Source organism: Mytilus californianus, unplaced genomic scaffold (assembly GCF_021869535.1).
Source record: "Mytilus californianus isolate M0D057914Y unplaced genomic scaffold, xbMytCali1.0.p SCAF_15, whole genome shotgun sequence".
Lineage (NCBI taxonomy): Eukaryota > Metazoa > Mollusca > Bivalvia > Mytilida > Mytilidae > Mytilus > Mytilus californianus.
Genome location: NW_026262637.1, coordinates 5,777,270 through 5,798,859, shown reverse-complemented (window position 1 = coordinate 5,798,859; position 21,590 = coordinate 5,777,270). Strand labels below are relative to the sequence as shown.

The 21,590-nt window shown below is 32.0% G+C and overlaps 2 protein-coding genes and 1 long non-coding RNA gene across 4 annotated transcripts in view; 1 reads left to right on the top strand and 2 right to left on the bottom strand.

The window, feature by feature from the left end:
- Window positions 1-21,590, top strand: part of LOC127725256 (activating signal cointegrator 1 complex subunit 3-like) — a 245,930-nt gene that overhangs the window by 207,493 nt on the left and 16,847 nt on the right. For both annotated transcript variants that reach the window (XM_052232125.1, XM_052232124.1), the window contains exons 36-38: window positions 12,271-12,382; window positions 13,696-13,830; window positions 20,565-20,620. In XM_052232125.1, coding sequence (XP_052088085.1) covers window positions 12,271-12,382; window positions 13,696-13,830; window positions 20,565-20,620 — 303 coding nt within the window. The remainder of the gene's footprint in view (window positions 1-12,270; window positions 12,383-13,695; window positions 13,831-20,564; window positions 20,621-21,590) is intronic.
- On the bottom strand, window positions 273-10,745 carry LOC127725261 (uncharacterized). The gene is made up of 7 exons (XM_052232133.1): window positions 10,690-10,745; window positions 9,517-9,603; window positions 8,836-9,126; window positions 8,101-8,436; window positions 7,306-7,746; window positions 6,308-6,389; window positions 273-5,900 (listed from the first exon to the last, which is right to left on the bottom strand). Exons 2-7 carry the CDS (start codon window positions 9,569-9,571, stop codon window positions 5,780-5,782), a joined length of 1,326 nt encoding a protein of 441 aa, XP_052088093.1. The 5' UTR covers window positions 9,572-9,603; window positions 10,690-10,745; the 3' UTR covers window positions 273-5,779.
- LOC127725266 (uncharacterized) lies at window positions 15,037-19,943 on the bottom strand. Its single transcript, XR_007992887.1, has 2 exons — window positions 15,665-19,943; window positions 15,037-15,504 (listed from the first exon to the last, which is right to left on the bottom strand). It is a non-coding gene; the product is annotated as an uncharacterized LOC127725266 (long non-coding RNA).

The window sequence follows — 21,590 nt, the reverse complement described above, 5'->3', positions numbered from 1 at the left end:
TCCGCACGTGGCAGGTGCGTTCCACTCCAATCTTAACTGTCTATAATTGTCAATTTTCCTACCAAATGCCGGTGGTTCTCTCCAGGCACTTCGGCTTCCTCAAACAATTAAAACTGACCCCACAAAATAGCACAATAGTGCTGAAAGTGGTGTAAAACACCAAACAATCAGTCAATGAATGAATATATTGAAGTTCTCTATATTGAAATGTATGTGAATTTAAAATCAATGTTTAAAGTAAGTATTTAAAAATAAAGTAAAATCAAATCAAATCAAATCAAATCATTTTATTGGTGTAAAATCCAAATATTGGATTGTTACCAAGACAAACATGACAATCATTACAAACATACAATATTTAAGTTTAAACAACATTCATATTCTCTAAGACTATATTTAGATGTTTGGAAAAGGTGATACTTTTGCAAATTTGAAAGTGCAAGTACAAAAATTATAATGCAATTGTTATAAAATATATCATAACAAATACAATAAGAAAAATATAGAATAGTCACAACTTTGTTACATCGATTAGTTCTTCTTATCAGCTAGGCTATTTCTTAAAACATATAAATCATTAACTCCCTTGACAATAATTTTAGTTACATCATACTCATTAAATGTAAACATAAATGCAAATTTTTCCTCATCAGACATTTTGGTGAAATCTGGAACTATACTCTCTACTTCCTGAAAAAGTTTTTGCCTACATTCTTCTAAAATTTGACATTTTAAAGCAAAATGATATTCATCTTCTACCTCCTTTTTACAGAGAGGACATAATCTTTTTTCCAAAGGTAATTTACGGTGTCTACCCTGTTCAATATTTAGATAACTATTACTTATTCTTATTTTTATAAAATTTGATATCATGTATCGATCAAAATCTATTAATAAAAATTTTTCTAATTTGTATTCTTTTTATAAAGTATGATTGCACCTTGTCAACACAAGTGAAAAAAATATACATCCTTTTGGTAAAGAATTATGAGTTATCATCTTGAATGAGGAAAGAAATGTTGCTAATTAATGATTACAAAATGTAATAATGATAATGTTTCTTAGTTGATGTAGCATTGTTTTTACATAAGTAAAACTGCTGATTTTGAATGATGATAATAATAATTGTTTTATGAAGATTTGAAAAGACAAATTTTGTAGTGTTACACATCTCTAAAGAGAAATTTAATAGGGTATCTAGCTTTTGAAGTATATTTTCTTCAAGAACTATCTGCATGTCAAAATAAAAAATACGAAACATGTCAATATTTATAGCTATAATTAGCACTTGTATCTGTAGAAATAGATAAGATAAATTTATCATCTGATGTCAAGGACAGATGTTTTTGTTTATGTTAAGTAGTTTTCTTTTTGTATTTTAGTTTAGAGGCTTTGTTTTACTTCAAGTTACTCCCATTTTATAGATCTGAAAAGGTTCAAGCAATCTTCAATTCTTTACAAGCAATAAATGTGAAAGGAAGCAAAAAGTCAGTGCATACTGGGTTCAAGTGATCTTCAATTTTTTTTAGTTGTGAAGAATTGTCAGCATAAAATGTGTTTCCAGGAAAGTTTTAGGTAATCCCCATTTAACTGTTTGTCCCAGAATCTTTGAAAAGATTTTAAATGAAAATCCTAAAAATAAACTAGCAGAAATTTTATATTTCTTTACAATGCTTTATTTTCTGTACTCTGTGTTGGGTAGCTGTCTCATTGATGTATACTCTAACAACTTTTTTCTTTGCCCCATCAGCTCTGTTTCATCAAGGACTGCATGATCATATACTGTTTACATAATGCAGTTGGCAGCTTTCCATAGATTTGTACTTATGTTAGATGTGATATAGTATTGTAGTAAAATAGTAAAAACACAACATGTTGTGATAACAATCCTGGATCAGAACCAAAATAATGACAAGAATAATCCAAGTTATTGAAAAATAAATTCATTTAATATCACCATTATGTTTTTACTATATATTTTATCTTGTGCTATAAATATTCAGATTTAGATCTTAGAATTGGGTTTTCCAATATTATTAAGTTATTTTAGTATTAAAAAAAACTTTAAACTTGATGCTCTTAAAATCAATAAGTGTTCTTTTGGAATTGATGCAAATCGAAAGAAAAAAAACTTATTTTGAATGATAAGTCATATTTATTTATGATAAAAATGTTTTACACCGGTATTTAAATACATGTATATCATTTTCAGATTTTGTATGTGGTTTTTCATATTTTTTATTGTTCATTCTCTTTTTTCTATCCTTCAACACTTTAGATTCTAGATAAAAAAAAAAGAAGAGTTACCACCCTTTGGTAAAGTTTATCTATCTGTCTTGTTATATCAGATAAGTTTTAAGACATATATAACAAGCCGGTTGAAAGACAAGAATTCAACTTATGGTATAAATCTTGATTTTTATAAGATTATCACACAAACTTTCACTGATGAAAAACTCCTGGAACAGCTACTGATAGTAATCTAACAGAATATTTATTTTGAATCATTTATTAGTTGTTTTAAGAATGTCTGATGACAGTCAGTGTTAAATCTAGTGAAATCATACCTTGTTACATCAATAAATATCATATAAGTGCAATACTTTTTTCTTTCACCAGGTTTTCAAATGAAAAATCCAGGAATTGAAATGGGGAAGTACTGCCTGCATGCAGGTCTGGTCTGAGTGGCAGGCGGCTGCCAATAGATTCCATGCAATAATTATTAAGTTATGAACCATTCAACCAATGTTTTTCACATTTTAATATGTTGTTACTGATGACAAAAATGGAGGTCTATTTCAATTGACAATTTTTACTTTTACTATTCAGGAGTTAGGGACCTTGATCTATTGGAAAATAGCACTTTATGTTGTTTCTATTAACAATTATTTGTTTTTAGTTCTTAATTATCCTTCTATTTTTTATCAGAAAAATAAACAAAAATTTCTTGAGAAAAAGGCACAAAGAAGCTAAAAAAAATGACCTAAGGTAGATTGAGTGTCTTCTGCCATCTTGGATTGTAAAATAGCACAAAACAATCTGTCTAGATGGGTCTTTCAGAGATGTGCAAATTTTAAGAGATGAATGTTTATTTCAATGTAAAAACTTTCATCTAAAGTAAAAAGTAATGTGTTTTATCTTATTTTTACTGATTTTTTACAAATGCAGAATATTTTTGATTGATTCACTTTTATTTCAAACTTCCTCATATAAGGGGAGATAACTCAGATAATGTAACTTTTATAAAGGATTTGTAGTGAATTTACCTATTTTGTTATGTAGCAAGAAAACACATCCTGTTACCTCAATTTTTTCTTTTTATATTCTGAAAGCACATTGTAAGAGATCTCCTCATATTTTATCTTAAACTTCTATAAGTCTTCTTTCTATCACACAAAATTTGATTTTCCATGTATAATGTATACAAAGCCTGACAATTAGTACAACATGTAGCTAGTGTTTTGGATTCAGGGGTATCCATCAATGAGACAGCACCCCAACAACACACATTACCAAAATATACATAGAGATTATCATACAGTCTTCAATAATAGGTTTATGTCTATACAGCATCCCAACAACACACATTACCAAAATATATATAGAGATTAGCATACAGTCTTCAATAATGGGTTTATGTCTATACAGCATCCCAACAACACACATTACCAAAACTTATATAGAGATTATCATACAGTCTTCAATGATAGGTTTTTGTCTATACAGCATCCCAACAACACACATTACCAAAATATATACAGAGATTATCATACAGTCTTCAATAATGGGTTTATGTCTATACAGCATCTGGAGTCTAGTAAAGTTATATGAATAAATTTAACAGATACTTCAAATTTTGCCATCAATACTGAATTCTCCTAAAAGAAAAGAAACTGCAAAAAATCAAAACCAAACCATCAAGAAAGTCTGAACGTTAATTTCAGGGAATACATTACCCATTATTTGCTACATGAAACAACTTACAAAATCAATGCCTACTTATATTATAGTATATAAATCACATGCATACTATAACATTACCTTTTTTTCCCTTCTTCTCAATCTGTTATTTATCAATACACAATAATACAATTGGTTTTAATTAACAGCATCAAAAATATCTATCCATTATACTGATGTTACAGTTCTCTCTGGTTTGAATTATACATTGGTGCCAAATGATTTGAAAAAAAAAGAAAAAGTACATCAAATTTGGGGGATTTAAGCCTTACATACAGGTGAAATTCTGAAGAATTGTTGGTAATGTTGATAAATGTTAATAAAGTTTTGGTGTTGGTCCCAAGTTTTATTCATGGGGGATACTTTTAAGAAATACAAATTATTATGTTAAGGATGTTTGCTACTCTGTTTCAAAATAAACAAGCTTTTTAAAAGACTGTTATAAGTTGATAGAATATAAATAAAAGAACTAAAAAAGCAGAAAAAAATGAAGGGTCTGTGCGCTTGATTTTGAAATATAAGCCATTGAAAATTTGGCGGGAAATGATTCTATCAAGATTTTTCATACATTTAACATTGGCACCTTTTTTCTTTCAAAAACTATGAAAAAATAACAAGGATTTTATAGGATTTTCAAATATGGCTTTTTAAACTAAATGTAATAAAATTATGAAAAGAAAGGCAGGGGTTAGGGGGCAAAATTTGTTATGGCATTTCATGGATAAAACCAGAGGGTTCTGAATATCTGGCAAAAATTCAAAAACGAGAGGAGCAAACATCCTTAAAATTACTCGCAAACAAACAGGAAAAGATAGAACTTTTTGAAAATTCAAAAAATTATCTTTTTTTAATATTAATTTGATAAATATTTACTCATTCTACTGGTGAATATAATCTCTTGATCTGCCCCTCAAGATAGTTGGTCAATTTAAGAATTACTTTCAAAACTACTGGTCAACTTTTGATAATTAAAGAATGCTTCCAATCAGGATTTACAATAAAGGGTCGCTGCTTGCTACTATAGTAACCGTTAAAGTCATCTCTTCATAAGTTTAAAAAAAAACAAAATGACTTTACTGATTATTTAGGAAAATTCTATGACACAGATTACCGTGGATTATGTTCCTTTTGTTGTTGCTAGACCTCTGCAATCGTTTCCTCAGTAACATTGACTTTAAATGCCTCTTATTTGTCGTGAGCTATACATGTACAACAGGTGCCACTATTTGAGCAGAAACTTCTAACCTGTTGTCTCAGATATCCAAAGTTTTTGTAAGTTGAATTGTTGAAGAATTTGATTTAGTTAGCTGTGTTGTCTTTAGTGATAATTTTTATTTTTCAGTGTATTGATTGTTTCCATCTCTCATAGTTTGTTCTGAAAAACTGTTCTATTTTCATTTCAACATTTCCCATTGAATCTTATGTTAGGGTTATATAATTAACATGTACTGATTGTGTAAGACTTTAGAAATGTCTCAGTGAGAGATATAATGTGGTTACTCTTTTAAAATCAGGCTTTTTATCCTTTGACAAATAAAAATGCAAACATTATTACTACATAGAAAATATGTTGGGGGAAAAAATGCCTTTTCTTTTTCTTTTACCGATTGTACATTTGTGAGAATTAAATTTTGACTAGCTTTTGCAGGAAATTCATTGGGTATTATTACTGTATTATGTGGAATCATAATTTTCCTTAGATACCAATTTTACATAGAAATGATAGTAGCAAATAAAGTTAAAAGAAATTCCTCAAGAAAAAGATCCTGATGTTAAAAAGAGAGAAATTTTTACGGAGAGATATAAATCAAGTTTTATTTTATATTTTTGAGTTATCTTTCTCATTTTTATTTTGTAAACTGAAATTATAAGCATGATACACATCCCTGTCATGTTCTTGTTCAGACACATTAAATCCACCATCTTGTTTGTGGTTCTTCCTGAAAAGGTAAATAAAGTTGTCTGTTCATATTAGGTTATCTTGAAAGAAAGTTGTTCAACTGGTGTTCAAAAGCTTTTACACAAGACCTCTCTGACAATTGTCTGAGTTGAATTTATGTCATTTCAAAGTTTTCAGCTATATTATGTTCAAATTCATTCTGAATTGAAGTTTTATTTTTGTTGAAGGGGAGATAAATCAAAATGCATTTATGATTCTAATCCAGTTGTTTTAGAAGTACCATATACTGTTGTTCAAAGTCATCAACATTGCACTGGTTCTTTGACCTATGGCAAATGAAAACTGATATTTGTCTTGAGTAGAATTTTTGATATTTTTTCCATGTGAGTTATTGACAAATAATCAATTGAAGTACGTGTTATTAGAAGTACTATTTCTCATATTTACCTATGTACAAATATTCCTATGGATACAAAAATAATGATGATTATTGTAAAGGCAATAACTGCTACAATAATAACTCTCACGTCTACAAAAGAAAGAAACATGAGGTTAGTTGTAATCACTTTATTTTTCTTGGCCATCAATGTCTTAAAATTATATGCAGTCAATAGTAAATTGTCTTTTACTTGCCATCAATGTCAAATGTATGTAGCTAGTCCATCATAAAATATAAAGATAATCATAAAAAATATTTTCTCAAAATTTCATCCAAACAGAACGTGTGAAGTACTGAAAAAAGTCACTTGACACAGTTTTAAAGCTTCAAAGTAGCTATTTTTGGAAAAAATTGAATTTGAAGAAAACATACAAAGGTACCTGTATCTTAGAAAGGGTTGAACTTGAAGACACATGTATAATTTACCTGTATCTTAGAAAGGGCTGAACTTGAAGACATGTATAATTTACCTGTATCTTAGAAAGGGCTGAACTTGAAGACATGTATAATTTACCTGTATCTTAGAAAGGGTTGAACTTGAAGACACATGTATAATTTACCTGTATCTTAGAAAGGGTTGAACTTGAAGACACATGTATAATTTACCTGTATCTTAGAAAGGGCTGAACTTGAAGACATGTATAATTTACCTGTATCTTAGAAAGGGCTGAACTTGAAGACATGTATAATTTACCTGTATCTTAGAAAGGGCTGAACTTGAAGACATGTATAATTTACCTGTATCTTAGAAAGGGTTGAACTTGAAGACACATGTATAATTTACCAGTATCTTAGAAAGGGCTGAACTTGAAGACATGTATAATTTACCTGTATCTTAGAAAGGGCTGAACTTGAAGACATGTATAATTTACCTGTATCTTAGAAAGGGCTGAACTTGAAGACATGTATAATTTACCTGTATCTTAGAAAGGGCTGAACTTGAAGACACATGTATAATTTACCTGTATCTTAGAAAGGGCTGAACTTGAAGACATGTATAATTTACCTGTATCTACATCTGCTTGATGGCCGTTCCTACCAACATCTATGATGACGGAAGGGTGAATCAGTAAGTATGAAGAACTGGTTGTAATGCTGCCAGATATTGTAGAGTCTGTTTGATTGGATAAAAAAATGGAAGTTAGGTGTGTTTGATTGTCAAACACTGTTGAATTTGTCACTAGTATTTGTAGTGACTCTGTTGTATTGTGCCAGGATGAATCAGTAGATAAAAACACTGAATGATCAGTTATGGTTTGAAAACTGAAATTCTCTGATTGGTGAAAACTTGTTGAGATGAATAGCATTTGTGATGTTTTGATTGGTTCAGTATATGTCTGTATAGATGGTACTTGGTCAGATATAAAACTAGTATACAGGACTGTTTTATAACTCTGTGGTGTTGATGGCATCACTATAGGATAGCTCATACACAGGATATTCATGCCTGAAGTATAAAAAAACGTATTTAATAATTGATTGTAAATAGCAGTAAATACTAACCCTGCGAGGCATGATTTTTTGTGGATATGGGATTTTAAATTGGTTATGGCTCATGGTTTGGTGTTTTGTTTGAATATAAAGATGCATCTGTTTTGAATACCTTAGTCTGCTGTTGTCTTATAGATTATTTTTATATTTTTCTCAAGATATTTTGTCTATTCTTAATTGAAGAAAGTCTTCCAAAAAGAAAATAGATTTGATAAATCATTTGAAATAGATACTCCAACACATTTAGACATTCAAAATAAAGAAAAAAAAATAAAAAAAATTTGTGAAACAAATTTACAAATGTACATACTGCTTCCTGTGATTTCCATCCATAGTTTGAACACTTCCTGTTTATACTGATTGTCCAGTAACAATTCTACAGAGTCCATATCACTGAAGATAATCTCACTTCTGATGTTAACATCATTGACATTAATTGTAGCTTTATTAGTCACAAACATAAACACTACTGGACTGTCATTGGATTTCTGATGATCATAGATCTTAGCCGTTATATTCCGTCCTGTTATATTACAGCGACAATTGGAGGGATCAAGTTTGTCTCCTGGGTAGTTAGGAGATTTTAAGTAAAGTTTTTGTTTATTTTGAGCATAATATGGTCTGCAGATATCAATCATTTGGTGCTCTGAAATTTGGAAAAAGGGAATTGTAATTAAAGGGAGGTAATTCTATATTTTGTTTGCTAAACTTTACTCCATGATCTTCAATGATGTTGTTCATACAGAGCCTTATTTGATTGTCAGAAATTGGATTATTACAAAAGTCATTCATAGTTAAATAATTTGTTTATTGTACAGCTATTTGTCCCATGATGCCTTCATTCCTGCAACAAATTTGCAGTAGAAAAGCAGTAAGTCAAAGCAGTAATTCAAAGTTCAGTATTTTCAATGCTAAATCAAATCAAGTTTTTTTCTTGGCCAAAACAAATTGTTTTCAAATATAACACTAATCTTTTTTTAATAATATTGCTGATTCTTTTTAAAGAATAACAAAATGGACCTCTTAATCAGGTCAAAATACTTACTTGAAAAACAGTCATAGAACACTGTGAAAGAAGTAGCATTGTGACTACCACAGACTTTTAGGATAAGTCCTGAGAGTATCGGAAAGGAACAATGACTGTAGCCATTACACTGCTGTGCACTGACTGGATTGATGATCTCTGCTTGACTACAGTGACTAGGATCGTAATGACACTTGTCTGTAGTGCTGTAGGAATACTGTTCATACTGGATGTGTAGAATATATTGATCATTTCCACAGGACAGAGAAAATATATTTCCGATACACACGGTAGCTTTCATTGATGATTCAACTTGGAATAAAAAAAGATATATTTAAACAAGAAACTTAAGTAGTTTATAAAGAGTAAATTACATTTGCCCGGAGGGAGCATAAATGGTAGAAGGGTCGAATTGGGTCTCTTCACCTAACATACTGAAAGACCTATATATATACATGGTAGCTTTCATTGACGATTCAACTTGGAATAAAAAAAATAGGAATTAAATTTCAAGAAGTAAACTATTTGTTCTGCATTTTAAGTTATTTATTTTAATAATTTTTTTCATTGAAAGAACTCTTTCATGTCAAAAAGCTGATTTTAGATTTATTCTGTTATGCACAAACATTAAAACTGACAAAGATCTTAATTATTTTCTGTAAACAGTATGTCAGTACTTTGATATTTTTCTGTTACACTCACCATTTCTAGACAACTGTAACATGACAACAATGATGAACCATATTGTAAAATCCATTCTGTTACATATTTGTGTAGAATAATATCATCCTGTGGATATATATACATTTATTTAGATAGGAAGAAATGCTGCATTCTATATTGTCCACAAAAAACAAAAAATAAAATAAGCCAAATAATAACTTTTAAGTTTTTTTTTTACAATTATTTAACAAAAATAAAAATAAGGAGATGTAGTATGATTGCCAATGAGACTGCTATCCATCAAATGACGTGGTAAGTAAGTCTGTTTTTAAGTTGTCACTCAGTGACTGATTCTTCTATACATTCAAAAGGGCGCCAATAGAATGTAACGGGTTAAAATTGTGGTTTTGAGCTGTCTTCAAGCTTTCATAGCATTGTCATATGACTAGAAATTAGTTATTAAATTTTAGAATCTCAAAGTTAGCATATGGTGCATTCATACTGTGAATTTAGTAAGGATTGAAAGACTTGAAAATAGCCCATGTGTGATATATAGATATAAGAAGATGTGGTATGAGTGCCAATGAGACAACTCTCTATCCAAGTCAAAATTTATAAAAGTAAACCATTATAGGTCACAGTATGGTCTTCAACACGGAGCCTTGGCTCACACTGAACAATAAGCTATAAAGGGCCCCAAAAATTACTAGTGTAAAACCATTCAAACGGGAAAACCAACGGTCTAATCTATATAAAAAACAAGAAACGAGAAACACTTATGAACCACATCAACAAACGACAACTACTGAACATCAGATTTCTGACTTAGGACAGGTGCAAAAAAATGCAGCGGGTTTAAACGTTTTAATGGTACCAAACCTTCACCCATTTTCTGAAACAATAGTGTAACATAACAACATATATAAATTCAGGGGAAATTGGTCCAGCTTCAAACATTTTCAGCATTTTGAGGCACTAATTTTAGAAAAGAACACAGTATTATTGTCAATTATAGTGGAGTTTATATTAGACAAATTGAAATATTTGCTTAGTTTTGAAGAGCATACAGTAATTTTTTAGTTTTCCCCTTCTGTCAAGTTGTCTTTTTTCGATTCTTCTTTGACCCTTGTTAACTGTTAATATTTACCAATAACTTGAAGTTAAAAGTTTTGTGTTTTTGCCTAAACAAGAATAAGATTTGGATGTATTTACCTTTCTAGCATAAAACTAATGATATCCATATTTACAACTGATATTGACTTAATGAAGGGATGTTTTCATGTAATTTGAATTGTTAAATTGGTAATCAATTTCTTAACTGTCACAGATGTTTGTCTTGTCATGTGACCAACATGTCTTAAAAGTAAATTAAAAGTTTTGTCTGGGAAATTAAACCTGTATGAACTTATTTATGGTGAGGATGTCTCTATGACACTTAAATCAATTATCTGATCAATTTTTATAAAAGAAAACAATAATTTCGTATGTTCATTGTATTCTGCTCAGACACAAAATTTATGTGAAAAATTGGTTTAATAAATCCTTTATTGATGTATAGAGTATACAGTATTGTCTCAGTTATTATACATGTAGTTAAAAGCTTTTTCTGAACTTAAAAAGGTAGAATAAACCTGGTAAATGTTAAAGTAAATTTAAAACAGCCATGATTAACATTTGAGTATGCTGTTATAAATTTGCTATTAGTATTGATGATATTAAGTCATATTTCTTTCATTTGCAATTTAGAAATGTAATGAGTTTAATTACCTTTCTACATGTTCAGAATAAAAATATCCATAATATAAAAACATTGCCACAAAAATTCACATGATTGGACATTGCTCACTGAATGGGTTTATATATTTTTTTTTTACTTTTATACCTTTTAAAGAGAATGTATAGTGTATAAATGTTGAAATGATGATCAGAGTGGCAACAAAGTAGTGGACTAAAGTATCTATGGTGAGAAGAATGTGAGAGTTAACATTAGAAATACTGGTAGTTGTAAATAACACCATTCATATAAATCAGAAAAGTATTGTTCAGGAATTACTGTAAACTTTTTCTTAAGTTGTTTAAAGTGGTTGTAGAAGCCTATAATGTGAATTAAAAACATTTGTAAAATGTCCATCATACAAAATATTTCATATAGTAATGGTGTTCAGTAATCTCCTGTATCTGGACTGTGTTATATTTTGTATTGAAAGTGTGATATTGTTGATTGTAAATATAGAAGTTTGTTTGGGGTTAGCTGATATTTGATAAATATGTTAGTTCATTTACCTTTTGTAAATTTATTGATCAAGATTAAAAAGGCAGAGGATTGAGATCTCACAAGATTTGTTTAACCCTGCTATAGGTTTTAGTGTTTGTGCCAGTTGACATTACACTTGTCCACTAACAGACAGGGTTCTGTGGAACCGTTTACAAATCTTTCTGTAGACTAAGGATGATTTAGTACTTGTGCCAGTTGACATTACTCTTTTCCACTAACAGACAGGGTTCTGCGGTTTACAAATCTTTCTGTAGAGTAAGGATGATTTAGTACTTGTGCCAGTTGACATTACACTTGTCCACTAACAGACAGGGTTCTGTGGTTTACAAATCTTTCTGTAGAGTAAGGATGATTTAGAGTTTGATATACTGTATAGACATGCACCTACCTGTGAATAGTTGAGGACTTAATTAAAGGTAAAATGATGTTTATTTGGTAGATCATCGACAGGCCCAACACACAAGGTAAGATATGTGGCAATAAACATGAGTAACTTATTATTGTTTTTTTATTTTCAGTTATTATAACTTAGATGACACAGACCATGACAGTATTAACAAGTTCTTGTCCAAGTTGGTGGAGCGAGCTCTGTATGAGCTGGAGTGCTCTTATTGTATTTCAGTTGGAGAGGTATGTATAAGTTCTTGTCCAAGTTGGTGGAGGGAGCTCTGTATGAGCTGGAGTGCTCTTATTGTATTGCAGTTGGAGAGGTATGTACAATTTCGTGTCCAAGTTGGTGGAGCGAGCTCTGTATGAGCTGGAGTGCTCTTATTGTATTGCAGTTGGAGAGGTATGTACAAGTTCTTGTCCAAGTTGGTGGAGTGAGCTCTGTATGAGCTGGAGTGCTCTTATTGTATTGCAGTTGGAGAGGTATGTACAAGTTCTTGTCCAAAATTGGTGGAGCGAGCTCTGTATGAGCTGGAGTGCTCTTATTGTATTGCAGTTTGAGAGGTATGTACAAGTTCTTGTCTAAGTTGGTAGAGCAAGCTCTGTATGAGCTGGAGTGCTCTTATTGTATTGCATGAGGGGAGGTATGTACAAGTTTTTGTCCAAGTTGGTGGAGAGAGCTCAGTATGACCTGGAGTGCTCTTATTGTATTGCAGTCAGAGAGGTATGTACAGTTCTTGTCCAAGTTGGTGGAGTGAGCTCTCTATGAACTGTAGAGCTCTTATTGTATTTTAGTCAGAGAGGTATGTACAAGTTCTTGTCCAAGTTGGTGGAGCGAGCTTTATATGAACTGGAGTTCTCTTATTGTATTGTAGTCTGAGAGGTATGTACAAGTTCTTGTCCAAGTTGGTGGAGTAAGCTCTATATGAGCTGGAGTGCGCTTATTGTATTGCAGTTTGAGAGGTATGTACAAGTTCTGTCCAAGTTGGTGGAGCGAGCTCCATATGAACTGGAGTGCTCTTATTGTATTGCAGTTTGATATAAAGTTTGATTTACAAAGGAACTATATGCAAGTGAATATCTAAAATAAATAAGTTGTTTGCCCAACATTTTCTAAATTTAAGGACAAATAGCATATTAAAAGTTGGCAGTTGGTGATTAAAATTGTGTATAAAGTTTCTGCAAGTCATAGAAACACATAATTATTTTCATGATATGTCTTCAACTTAGAATTTTGCACCATCTCCAAATCCAGAGTGATTGCATAGATCCAGCATGACTGAATCATAAACAGCTCTGTATGGTCTCAAGTGCTCTTATTGTATTGCTGATGCTTCATGGTCTCCAGGTTTAGTTGTTACAAAATATTAGATGTTTTTATACACAGGATAAATGCTTTATTAAAACAAATCAAAAATGGATAGTGATTATTACAAACCAGACATAAGATTTTCTTAATGCATATGTAAATAAAATAGTTAAATGAAACTAAAAAAATACATATTAAATGTAGTGCTACCTTATTACTTTTAAAATGGATATCCTTTTTTTTTCAGGACAACAGAACTATAGATCCACAAACACTTGGGAGAATATCATCATATTACTATCTCAACCATAACACAGTACGCATGTTTAGAGATGAACTCAAACCAGAAAGTACTATAGCAGAACTGTTAGATGTTTTATCTGTGAGTACATAACTTAACATGCTAGCCAGAAAGTTCTATAGCAGAACTGTTGGATGTTTTATCTGTGAGTACATAACTTAACATGCTAGCCAGAAAGTTCTTTAGCAGAACTGTTGGATGTTTTATCTGTGAGTACATAACTTAACATGCTAGCCAGAAAGTTCTATAGCAGAACTGTTGGATGTTTTATCTGTGAGTACATAACTTAACATGCTAGCCAGAAAGTTCTATAGCAGAACTGTTGGATGTTTTATCTGTGAGTACATAACTTAACATGCTAGCCAGAAAGTTCTTTAGCAGAACTGTTGGATGTTTTATCTGTGAGTACATAATTTTACATGCTAGCCAGAAAGTTCTATAGCAGAACTGTTAGAAGTTTTATCTGTGAGTACATAACTTAATATGCTAGCCAGAAAGTTCTATAGCAGAACTGTTGGATGTTTTATCTGTGAGTACATAACTTAATATGCTAGCCAGAAAGTTCTATAGCAGAACTGTTGGATGTTTTATCTGTGAGTATATAACTTAATATGCTAGCCAGAAAGTTCTTTAGCAGAACTGTTGGATGTTTTATCTGTGAGTACATAACTTTACATGCTAGCCAGAAAGTTCTATAGCAGGACTGTTGGATGTTTTATCTGTGAGTACATAACTTAACATGCTAGCCAGAAAGTTCTTTAGCAGAACTACTTGAAATATTATATGTGAGTGTTTAATGCTGCATGCTTACTAGATGGTTATGCAGCAAAAGTAATTAGAATTTTGCCTATGATGATCTGAGATTCTAGCCTATTAGAAAAACATATAGTCACTGCCAATTGTTGATATTTACCAGATGGTAATATTTTTGGATTGCTTTATGTGCATTAAGTGTTACCCTTTATACCTATTACTGTCAAACAGTAGATGTCTCCTTATAACACTGACAAGTCTCATATACCATACCACATAGAAACAGTAGAAGTCTCCTAATAAAACCTAACAAGTCTCATATACCATGCCACAAAGAACAGTAGATGTGTCCTTATAGACAATAACTAGTCTCATATACCATACCACATTGAACAGTAGATGTCTCATTATAGACAATAACTAGTCTCATGTATCATACCACATTTATCTATACTGAGAGTAGAAAAGGAAATGTTGAATGGAACCCTTATCCTGCCATACTGGATACTTGATATCATACGCAAAACTTTATAATAACTATTCTAATTTTATTAACAAACTAATATACTAAGACACCATTGTATACACAGTATACTAGTATCATATTCACAATCAATTCTAAATCTATTATACTGAATACATATGAAAATAATAATAAATGTATCATTTGGCTTTCTAGGGGGCTACTCATTAAAACTTACAATAATACTTATTAAAATAACCAAATCAAAAACACTACCTACTCAACACAATTTAAAATTAATTAAAAAATAAATTGCCTAAATTATGCAATTTTAAGAACCTGCAGTAGAGCCCTGACAGGTGAAAAATTTATTTTAATACCTGACTGGTAGAACCCAGACAGGTATAAATTTGAAAAATGAGAATACCTGCGGTAGATCCCAACAGATACTTTTAGAACCTGAGTGGTAGAGCCCAGACAAGTATGAATTTTGAAAACTGAGAATTCCTGTGGTAGATCCCAACAGGTACTTTTAGAACCTGAGTGGTAGAGCCCAGACAAGTATGAATTTTGAAAACTGAGAATTCCTGTGGTAGATCCCAACAGGTACTTTTAGAACCTGAGTGGTAGAGCCCAGACAAGTATGAATTTTGAAAACTGAGAATTCCTGCGGTAGATCCCAACAGGTACTTTTAGAACCTGAGTGGTAGAGCCCAGACAAGTATGAATTTTGAAAACTGAGAATTCCTGCGGTAGATCCCAACAGGTACTATTAGAACCTGACTGGTAGAGCCCAGACGGGTATAAATTTGAAAAAAGAGAATTCCTGCGGTAGATCCCAACAGGTACAAAAACTAACTTAATTATCACCCTGAAATAAAACAAAGCCTTAATAATTTATAAGATGTATTAATGAATTGGGGGAAAATAATTTCCCTGAAATTAAGTAGGCCAAATTGAACGATTAGCATGAGTGAAAGCCCCCAAGAAATGATACATGTACATATATATAAATTCAATATACCATTAGAAAGAAAAAGTACTTGAATATAATTTCATGTATGAAAATGAAAACAGACAAACAAAAAAAAAGAAATAACTACAATACTAAAATAATTAACAAAATGTAGTTCTTATAACTCCTTTGATATAAGTTAGGAACGACACATTCTGTTTTATGCTTTACAAACAGTTTTTGGGTCAGTTGGAATGTAACGTATATAACAATTGGATGACCATCTACCTAATGTGTGGATAATATGGTCTTCAACCCCTGCTGCTGCTGCTGATGTTGCAGCACTTTTTCGAAAAGAATGACCACAAAATTTTCTATCATTATACCCTTATCTGAACAGCAAATCTCGAAGCAGAGATATAAATGTATCTCTAGACAAAGGAGCGTTATTATACTCATCACTAACAAATAAATAGGAATCTGGTCTAGCTCCATAATTTTTTCGTACTTGTATATATCTTCTCATCAAATCAACTGGGTTGAAAATATCATTTTCAAAAATAGTAATGTTAATACCTTCTCGAAATGGGTCACATTTGGAGGAATTCAGATGTAATGTGAAATTTTGAAAAATTTATGTCTAAATTAATATTTTGAATTAAAAGTGTGTCCTGACTTGCAATTTACTACTATACGTAAATTCACCACATCAGAGAAATCCAAAAAAAGCTAGATTAAATGCACACTGCAACATTTAGTCAACAAATGCAGAAAAAACTCCTTGCTTAAACATACAGCACAATTGTTTCCAAAATTTGAGATGTTATAGGTAATCTCTTTTGTTTGACATTACTCTGAGACTTTTTAATACCTCTTAATATACACTCTAAGCGTGCACAATTTGTCTAAGGGTCAGGATGCCCTATTCTTAAGTAATTATGCCTAATTCCTGCTAAATACAATTTACTTGTAGCATGGGCTAGCTTAAGAGAATTCTGCAATAGGTTACCAAATAAATTAAACAATCTTCATCTGTTATTGGCACACTATTTATATGATTCTGATTAGTCATAGCCATAAATGTTTTAAAACATAGAAAACCAGAATTATAAGTATGCCTATAGAAACCTGTGGTAGAACCCACAGGTGAAACAACAATAACCTGTGGTAGAACCCAGATAGGTTAAAAATACTTGAATACTGTACATAGTAAAACCCTGATAAGTGAGACATATAACAACATGTGGTAGAACCCAGATAGGTGAAAATGCAATAACATTTGGTAGAACCAAGAGAGGTAAAAATTCTTGAGACTGCATAAATAGAGCAGGTCTGCCAGCCTTGCTATGTACAATGTACGTAATGTGGTACAATGTTTACTGGATTGATTGATTGATTGTTGGTTGCTTAACGTCCCAATATTCACTGGATATATGAATGTTGAATCCTGCACAGCTGAATCTGCCAGATACCATAACCTTGAGTTCACTTGTACTGACAAGTCGTCTAGCACTCCTCAGGTGGATTATAGTTACAATTTCACCTACTATCATTCCTTGAGAACCATAAACAGCATTCCAGCTGGGACTATTATACCATAATAGTCCCAATTACTGCTGAAATATAAAACTTAAAGCAGTATCATGTCTTAAACATTCGGTGCAACCTAAACAGGTGGAAATAATATATGAACCTGTGATAAATCCAGACAGGAAATTCTGGAAATGTGGTATAACCCTGACAGTTGAAAACATGCAATATCCAGAACCCAGACAGGTAAAAAAAATCTTGAAACCTATGGAAGCTAGAACCCTGGTGAGCATTAAAAAACATAAATGTGTAAGACACCTGTGGTTGATCAAAGACAGGTGTTTTTTATGAGAATTCCTCAGGTAGATTTTTACAAATACTTGGGCTAGACGGTAAGCACTCAACCCTGGATGATTGATTGATTGATTATTGTTTGCTTAAATCCAGTTGCAATTCTGCATAAAAGCCTGATATTAATCCACCATTCAAAACTTAAAAATCCATAGTACGGATGGTCAATCAAATATTCATATTTTAAAGTGGAAACTGAAAAGTCAAAACTGACATGGGGATCTAAAATGTCTTTAAGTTGCCAGATCTGATACTCTGGGGCCCATATAGTTCTCGTTTTTTGTTGTTGTTGTCAGTATATACATATGTTTTAGATTTCCCCTATACAAATCGAACAAACATGACTATTGCAGCATCTCATAGTTGCGCATCCTCTGATACCTCTGAAAATATTACAAATTTCCCAACCTAAAAGAAATATTCTGTCTCTTACACGATTAGTTATTCCTTACTCTTGTGCTTATAAGACTGTTGCAAAACCAGGAGTGGGAAATGTGTTACCACACAGGTTTGGATGAGTATTAGCGAAAAAATGATACAAAAGAAAGTAGTGTTTATAGTAGACAACTCTGCTGCTGTGTTGTAAAAAGGCAAATGAGCTGCACATAAACAGTAGTGATATTCGTAGGAACCCATACCTGGGTAATAAGTGGTCAAATCTACGTGATCCCTCCTATAGAAATCACATTAATTCTCCATCGGGGGAAGACAAGAGCACGTTACTATATATAATAACTAAAAACTTGAATAAACTCCCCTTCTTGATGAAGACCTAGTGAGCCTGGGAATAGATTTGTTATGTATTGCCCCAATTGAAGTTTCATTTTTTCAGACCCGGCATAATAAGGGTTGAGTAAGAAGTTCGTACCTGACGTGATGTTTTCCTCAGTGGGGAGAAAGGCAGTAATTCAGCTGCATATCACCTTGTATTCCGGACACCACACACTTCCTGGTTTTTCTACCAGCTGCAGTCTTTGATAGAGTATTTCTAGTGAAGGCTGCATATCCTGATCCTTCGTATGCTTACTCCAGGTTGTAGGGATTCCTCCAATTGTTGACATAGTCACATCGTAAACTTCCGGTTGAAGTGAAAGTAGAAAAATCGACTGCTTTATGTCCTGTCAAGTATTTTTATTCTTATAAGATTTTTGATGATCACTAGCTTCTGTTCGGTGATGAAACGTAACATTTCCACTGGAAGACTGCATGGTTGATGAAAGTTTGGAGGCCAAGTTGATCAAATTTCTTCTGTCCATTTAATGATGAAGTGGAATTCGAAACCACGTGGTCCTCTTGTGTACTAACTGACGCATTGTGGGATTGCGCACTACCATATATGGTGTAGCTTGAATTTATCTGCTAATAACGGAATAATGTCCAGCATTTCGGTTATATTATCATTATTGGTATTAAAGTCTTGAAAAGCAATATTCAGAGTTCTGACTAGCACCTTCTCCTATCATTTATCGGTACTATTATTCCTTAACTGACTCATATTTTCTGGGTCACATCAGGAACATATATACTGTTAGATATACTGTTCCCAGGTCACATTGCACTTGCACGGTTTACCTGATTATTACCGTCCCATACCGAATGAGAGGTCCAATAGCTAATGAGAAGCAAACACATTAACTAACGAAGTTGATAATGAATAGAATAATTAACAGCATCTTTAGAAGCAGGTACAATAATGAATTATCAATATCCATGTTACGAAAATCAACAACAATACGAAGAAGTTTCCAAATGTCCCATGAAAACGTGTTAAAAGTCCAGTTTTGATTTACATCACAAATTAATATAGCTACTTTCATTTTGACTTTCAAGAAAATGAAAAGTAAATTTCTTGAATTAATTTTCCACAAGTAAAAATATGACTGCTAACAGTGCAATGCTCAAACGACAACTGACCATCCTATCAAAATTATATACAGATGTTCTCTAATTACACCCATGCTGTCATCATGCTGTTTCCTATCTATGATCTAACACCTATCCCTTAATCTCTTAATTAAAACAAAACTGCCAAGCTGCCAAGCTGACAAGCTGACCTTATCATTAACAAAATAAAACCAGGGAAAGTACATACCCTAGGAATTTATCAAAATATGTATAAACTCTAATTTAATTTTTTAAATTTCCATTGTCCGTCTTTATGTCTGTCAGTACGTATGTACGTCCCAAAATTAGTTTCCGTTCTCTAACTTTAGTTTGCCTCAACCAAATGTTATGAAACTTATACACAATGCTCAAGAATACAAAACAAAGATCAAGTTTTAATTTGAGTTGTGTCACTTTTACCATTCTTGAGTTATGCCCCTTTTAATAAATGGAAAAATTACTGAATTTTTCATTTCTGTTCTCTAACTTTAGTTTGCCTCAACCAAATGTTATGAAACACAATGCTTCTCACCATAAAACACAGATCAAGTTCGAATTTGGGTGGAGTCACTTTTACTGTTCACTAGTTATGTCCCTTTATAACATTATATGCAAACGGGGACATCATCTGTGTCCCCTGGACACATTCTCCATTTATTTAGTTTTGTTCAAGGTTTCATGCAGTCACTCTTGAAGTAATTATGAACTTCTAGTGAAATGATTGCATTAGACAATTAAAAGGAAAAGAATTAAATTACAAAGAAAAGTGTCCTTTGATAACTGTTTGTGTCTTGTTTTAAGGTTTTCAATGAGAACTAGTTGCTTATTCTGAAGATGCATAGAATTACCTTTGTATTAATGTGATTATATTTATTTCAGAATGCTAATGAGTATGATGAGTTACCTGTCAGACATAATGAAGATCAGCTGAACAGGTAACATTGATCAGACCCTAAACAACTTTGTATTGCTGTTCAGTAATAGTTATCCCATGAAGACGCGGTGTGTCAGTGTAAGATCACCCCGGAGGCCGGAGGGTGATCTTACACTGACACACCAAGTTTGAGTGGGATAACTATTTTACATCCCAGCTGTTCTAGATTATATAAAAAAACATTTACGCTTCATAACGTCTAGTTTTAGAACGCCACACAATCATTATAATATACTTTATATATTACTATATAGTATATACCCTTTATGAGCCCTAAACACTATGTTCAAATATGCTAAATTAACTGAGAGTTTTCAACCAGTCGTCCTGGTGTAGGGGTATGAATCGTGGGATATATGCTAAAGGTCTTGAGTTCGATTCCCAGCATAGACACTGGATTTTTTCTACATAAATTTTGATAGTTAGTCTTTTCTGTGTGAATATTTCTAAGTTTTATGGTGGATTTGACATTCCCGCCAAAATGTTACAGAACAAAGGAAAGTATGCAGAACAAAGAAACTCAAGTTAGGCTGATCTGGCAGGGGTGATCCGGCTCAGATCACCCCTGGTAGAACAAAGGAGCTGGGATGTAACTATAGTGATTAGATATTTTATGATATAAATAAAAAAGATGTTATTACAGTTCCTTCATATTACATTACCTTGTCTGTTCATTGTAACTTACTTCTGTTATATATTACTTATTTAATAAAGATCAGTTTTACAGTATGAGCAATTTTCAGATCTGCTAGGCAATTCCTGTTTGACTTTACTTTATATTTTATTATTTATACACTGAGCACAACATTTTCACTTCTCATATTCATAATATTCACTTCTGTATGAAGGAAGGATTATATATTTGGTCATAGATTTTATAGTGTTGAGTTGTGACATGTAAGCCATTATCAAATCTGCAAGGCAGTCGCCTCCTTTTGATAACACTGAATTTTTATTATACTAACTGAGCA

Bases quoted from the DNA above. Each gene is read 5' to 3' on its own strand.
- LOC127725261 (XM_052232133.1), bottom strand. From the start codon at position 9,571: ATGGATTTTACAATATGGTTCATCATTGTTGTCATGTTACAGTTGTCT. The intron at 9,127-9,516 runs GTGAGTGTAACA...TTTTATTCCAAG, and splicing joins GTTACAGTTGTCTAGAAATG to TTGAATCATCAATGAAAGCT. The intron at 7,747-8,100 runs GTATGTACATTT...TTTATACTTCAG, and splicing joins GATGGAAATCACAGGAAGCA to GCATGAATATCCTGTGTATG.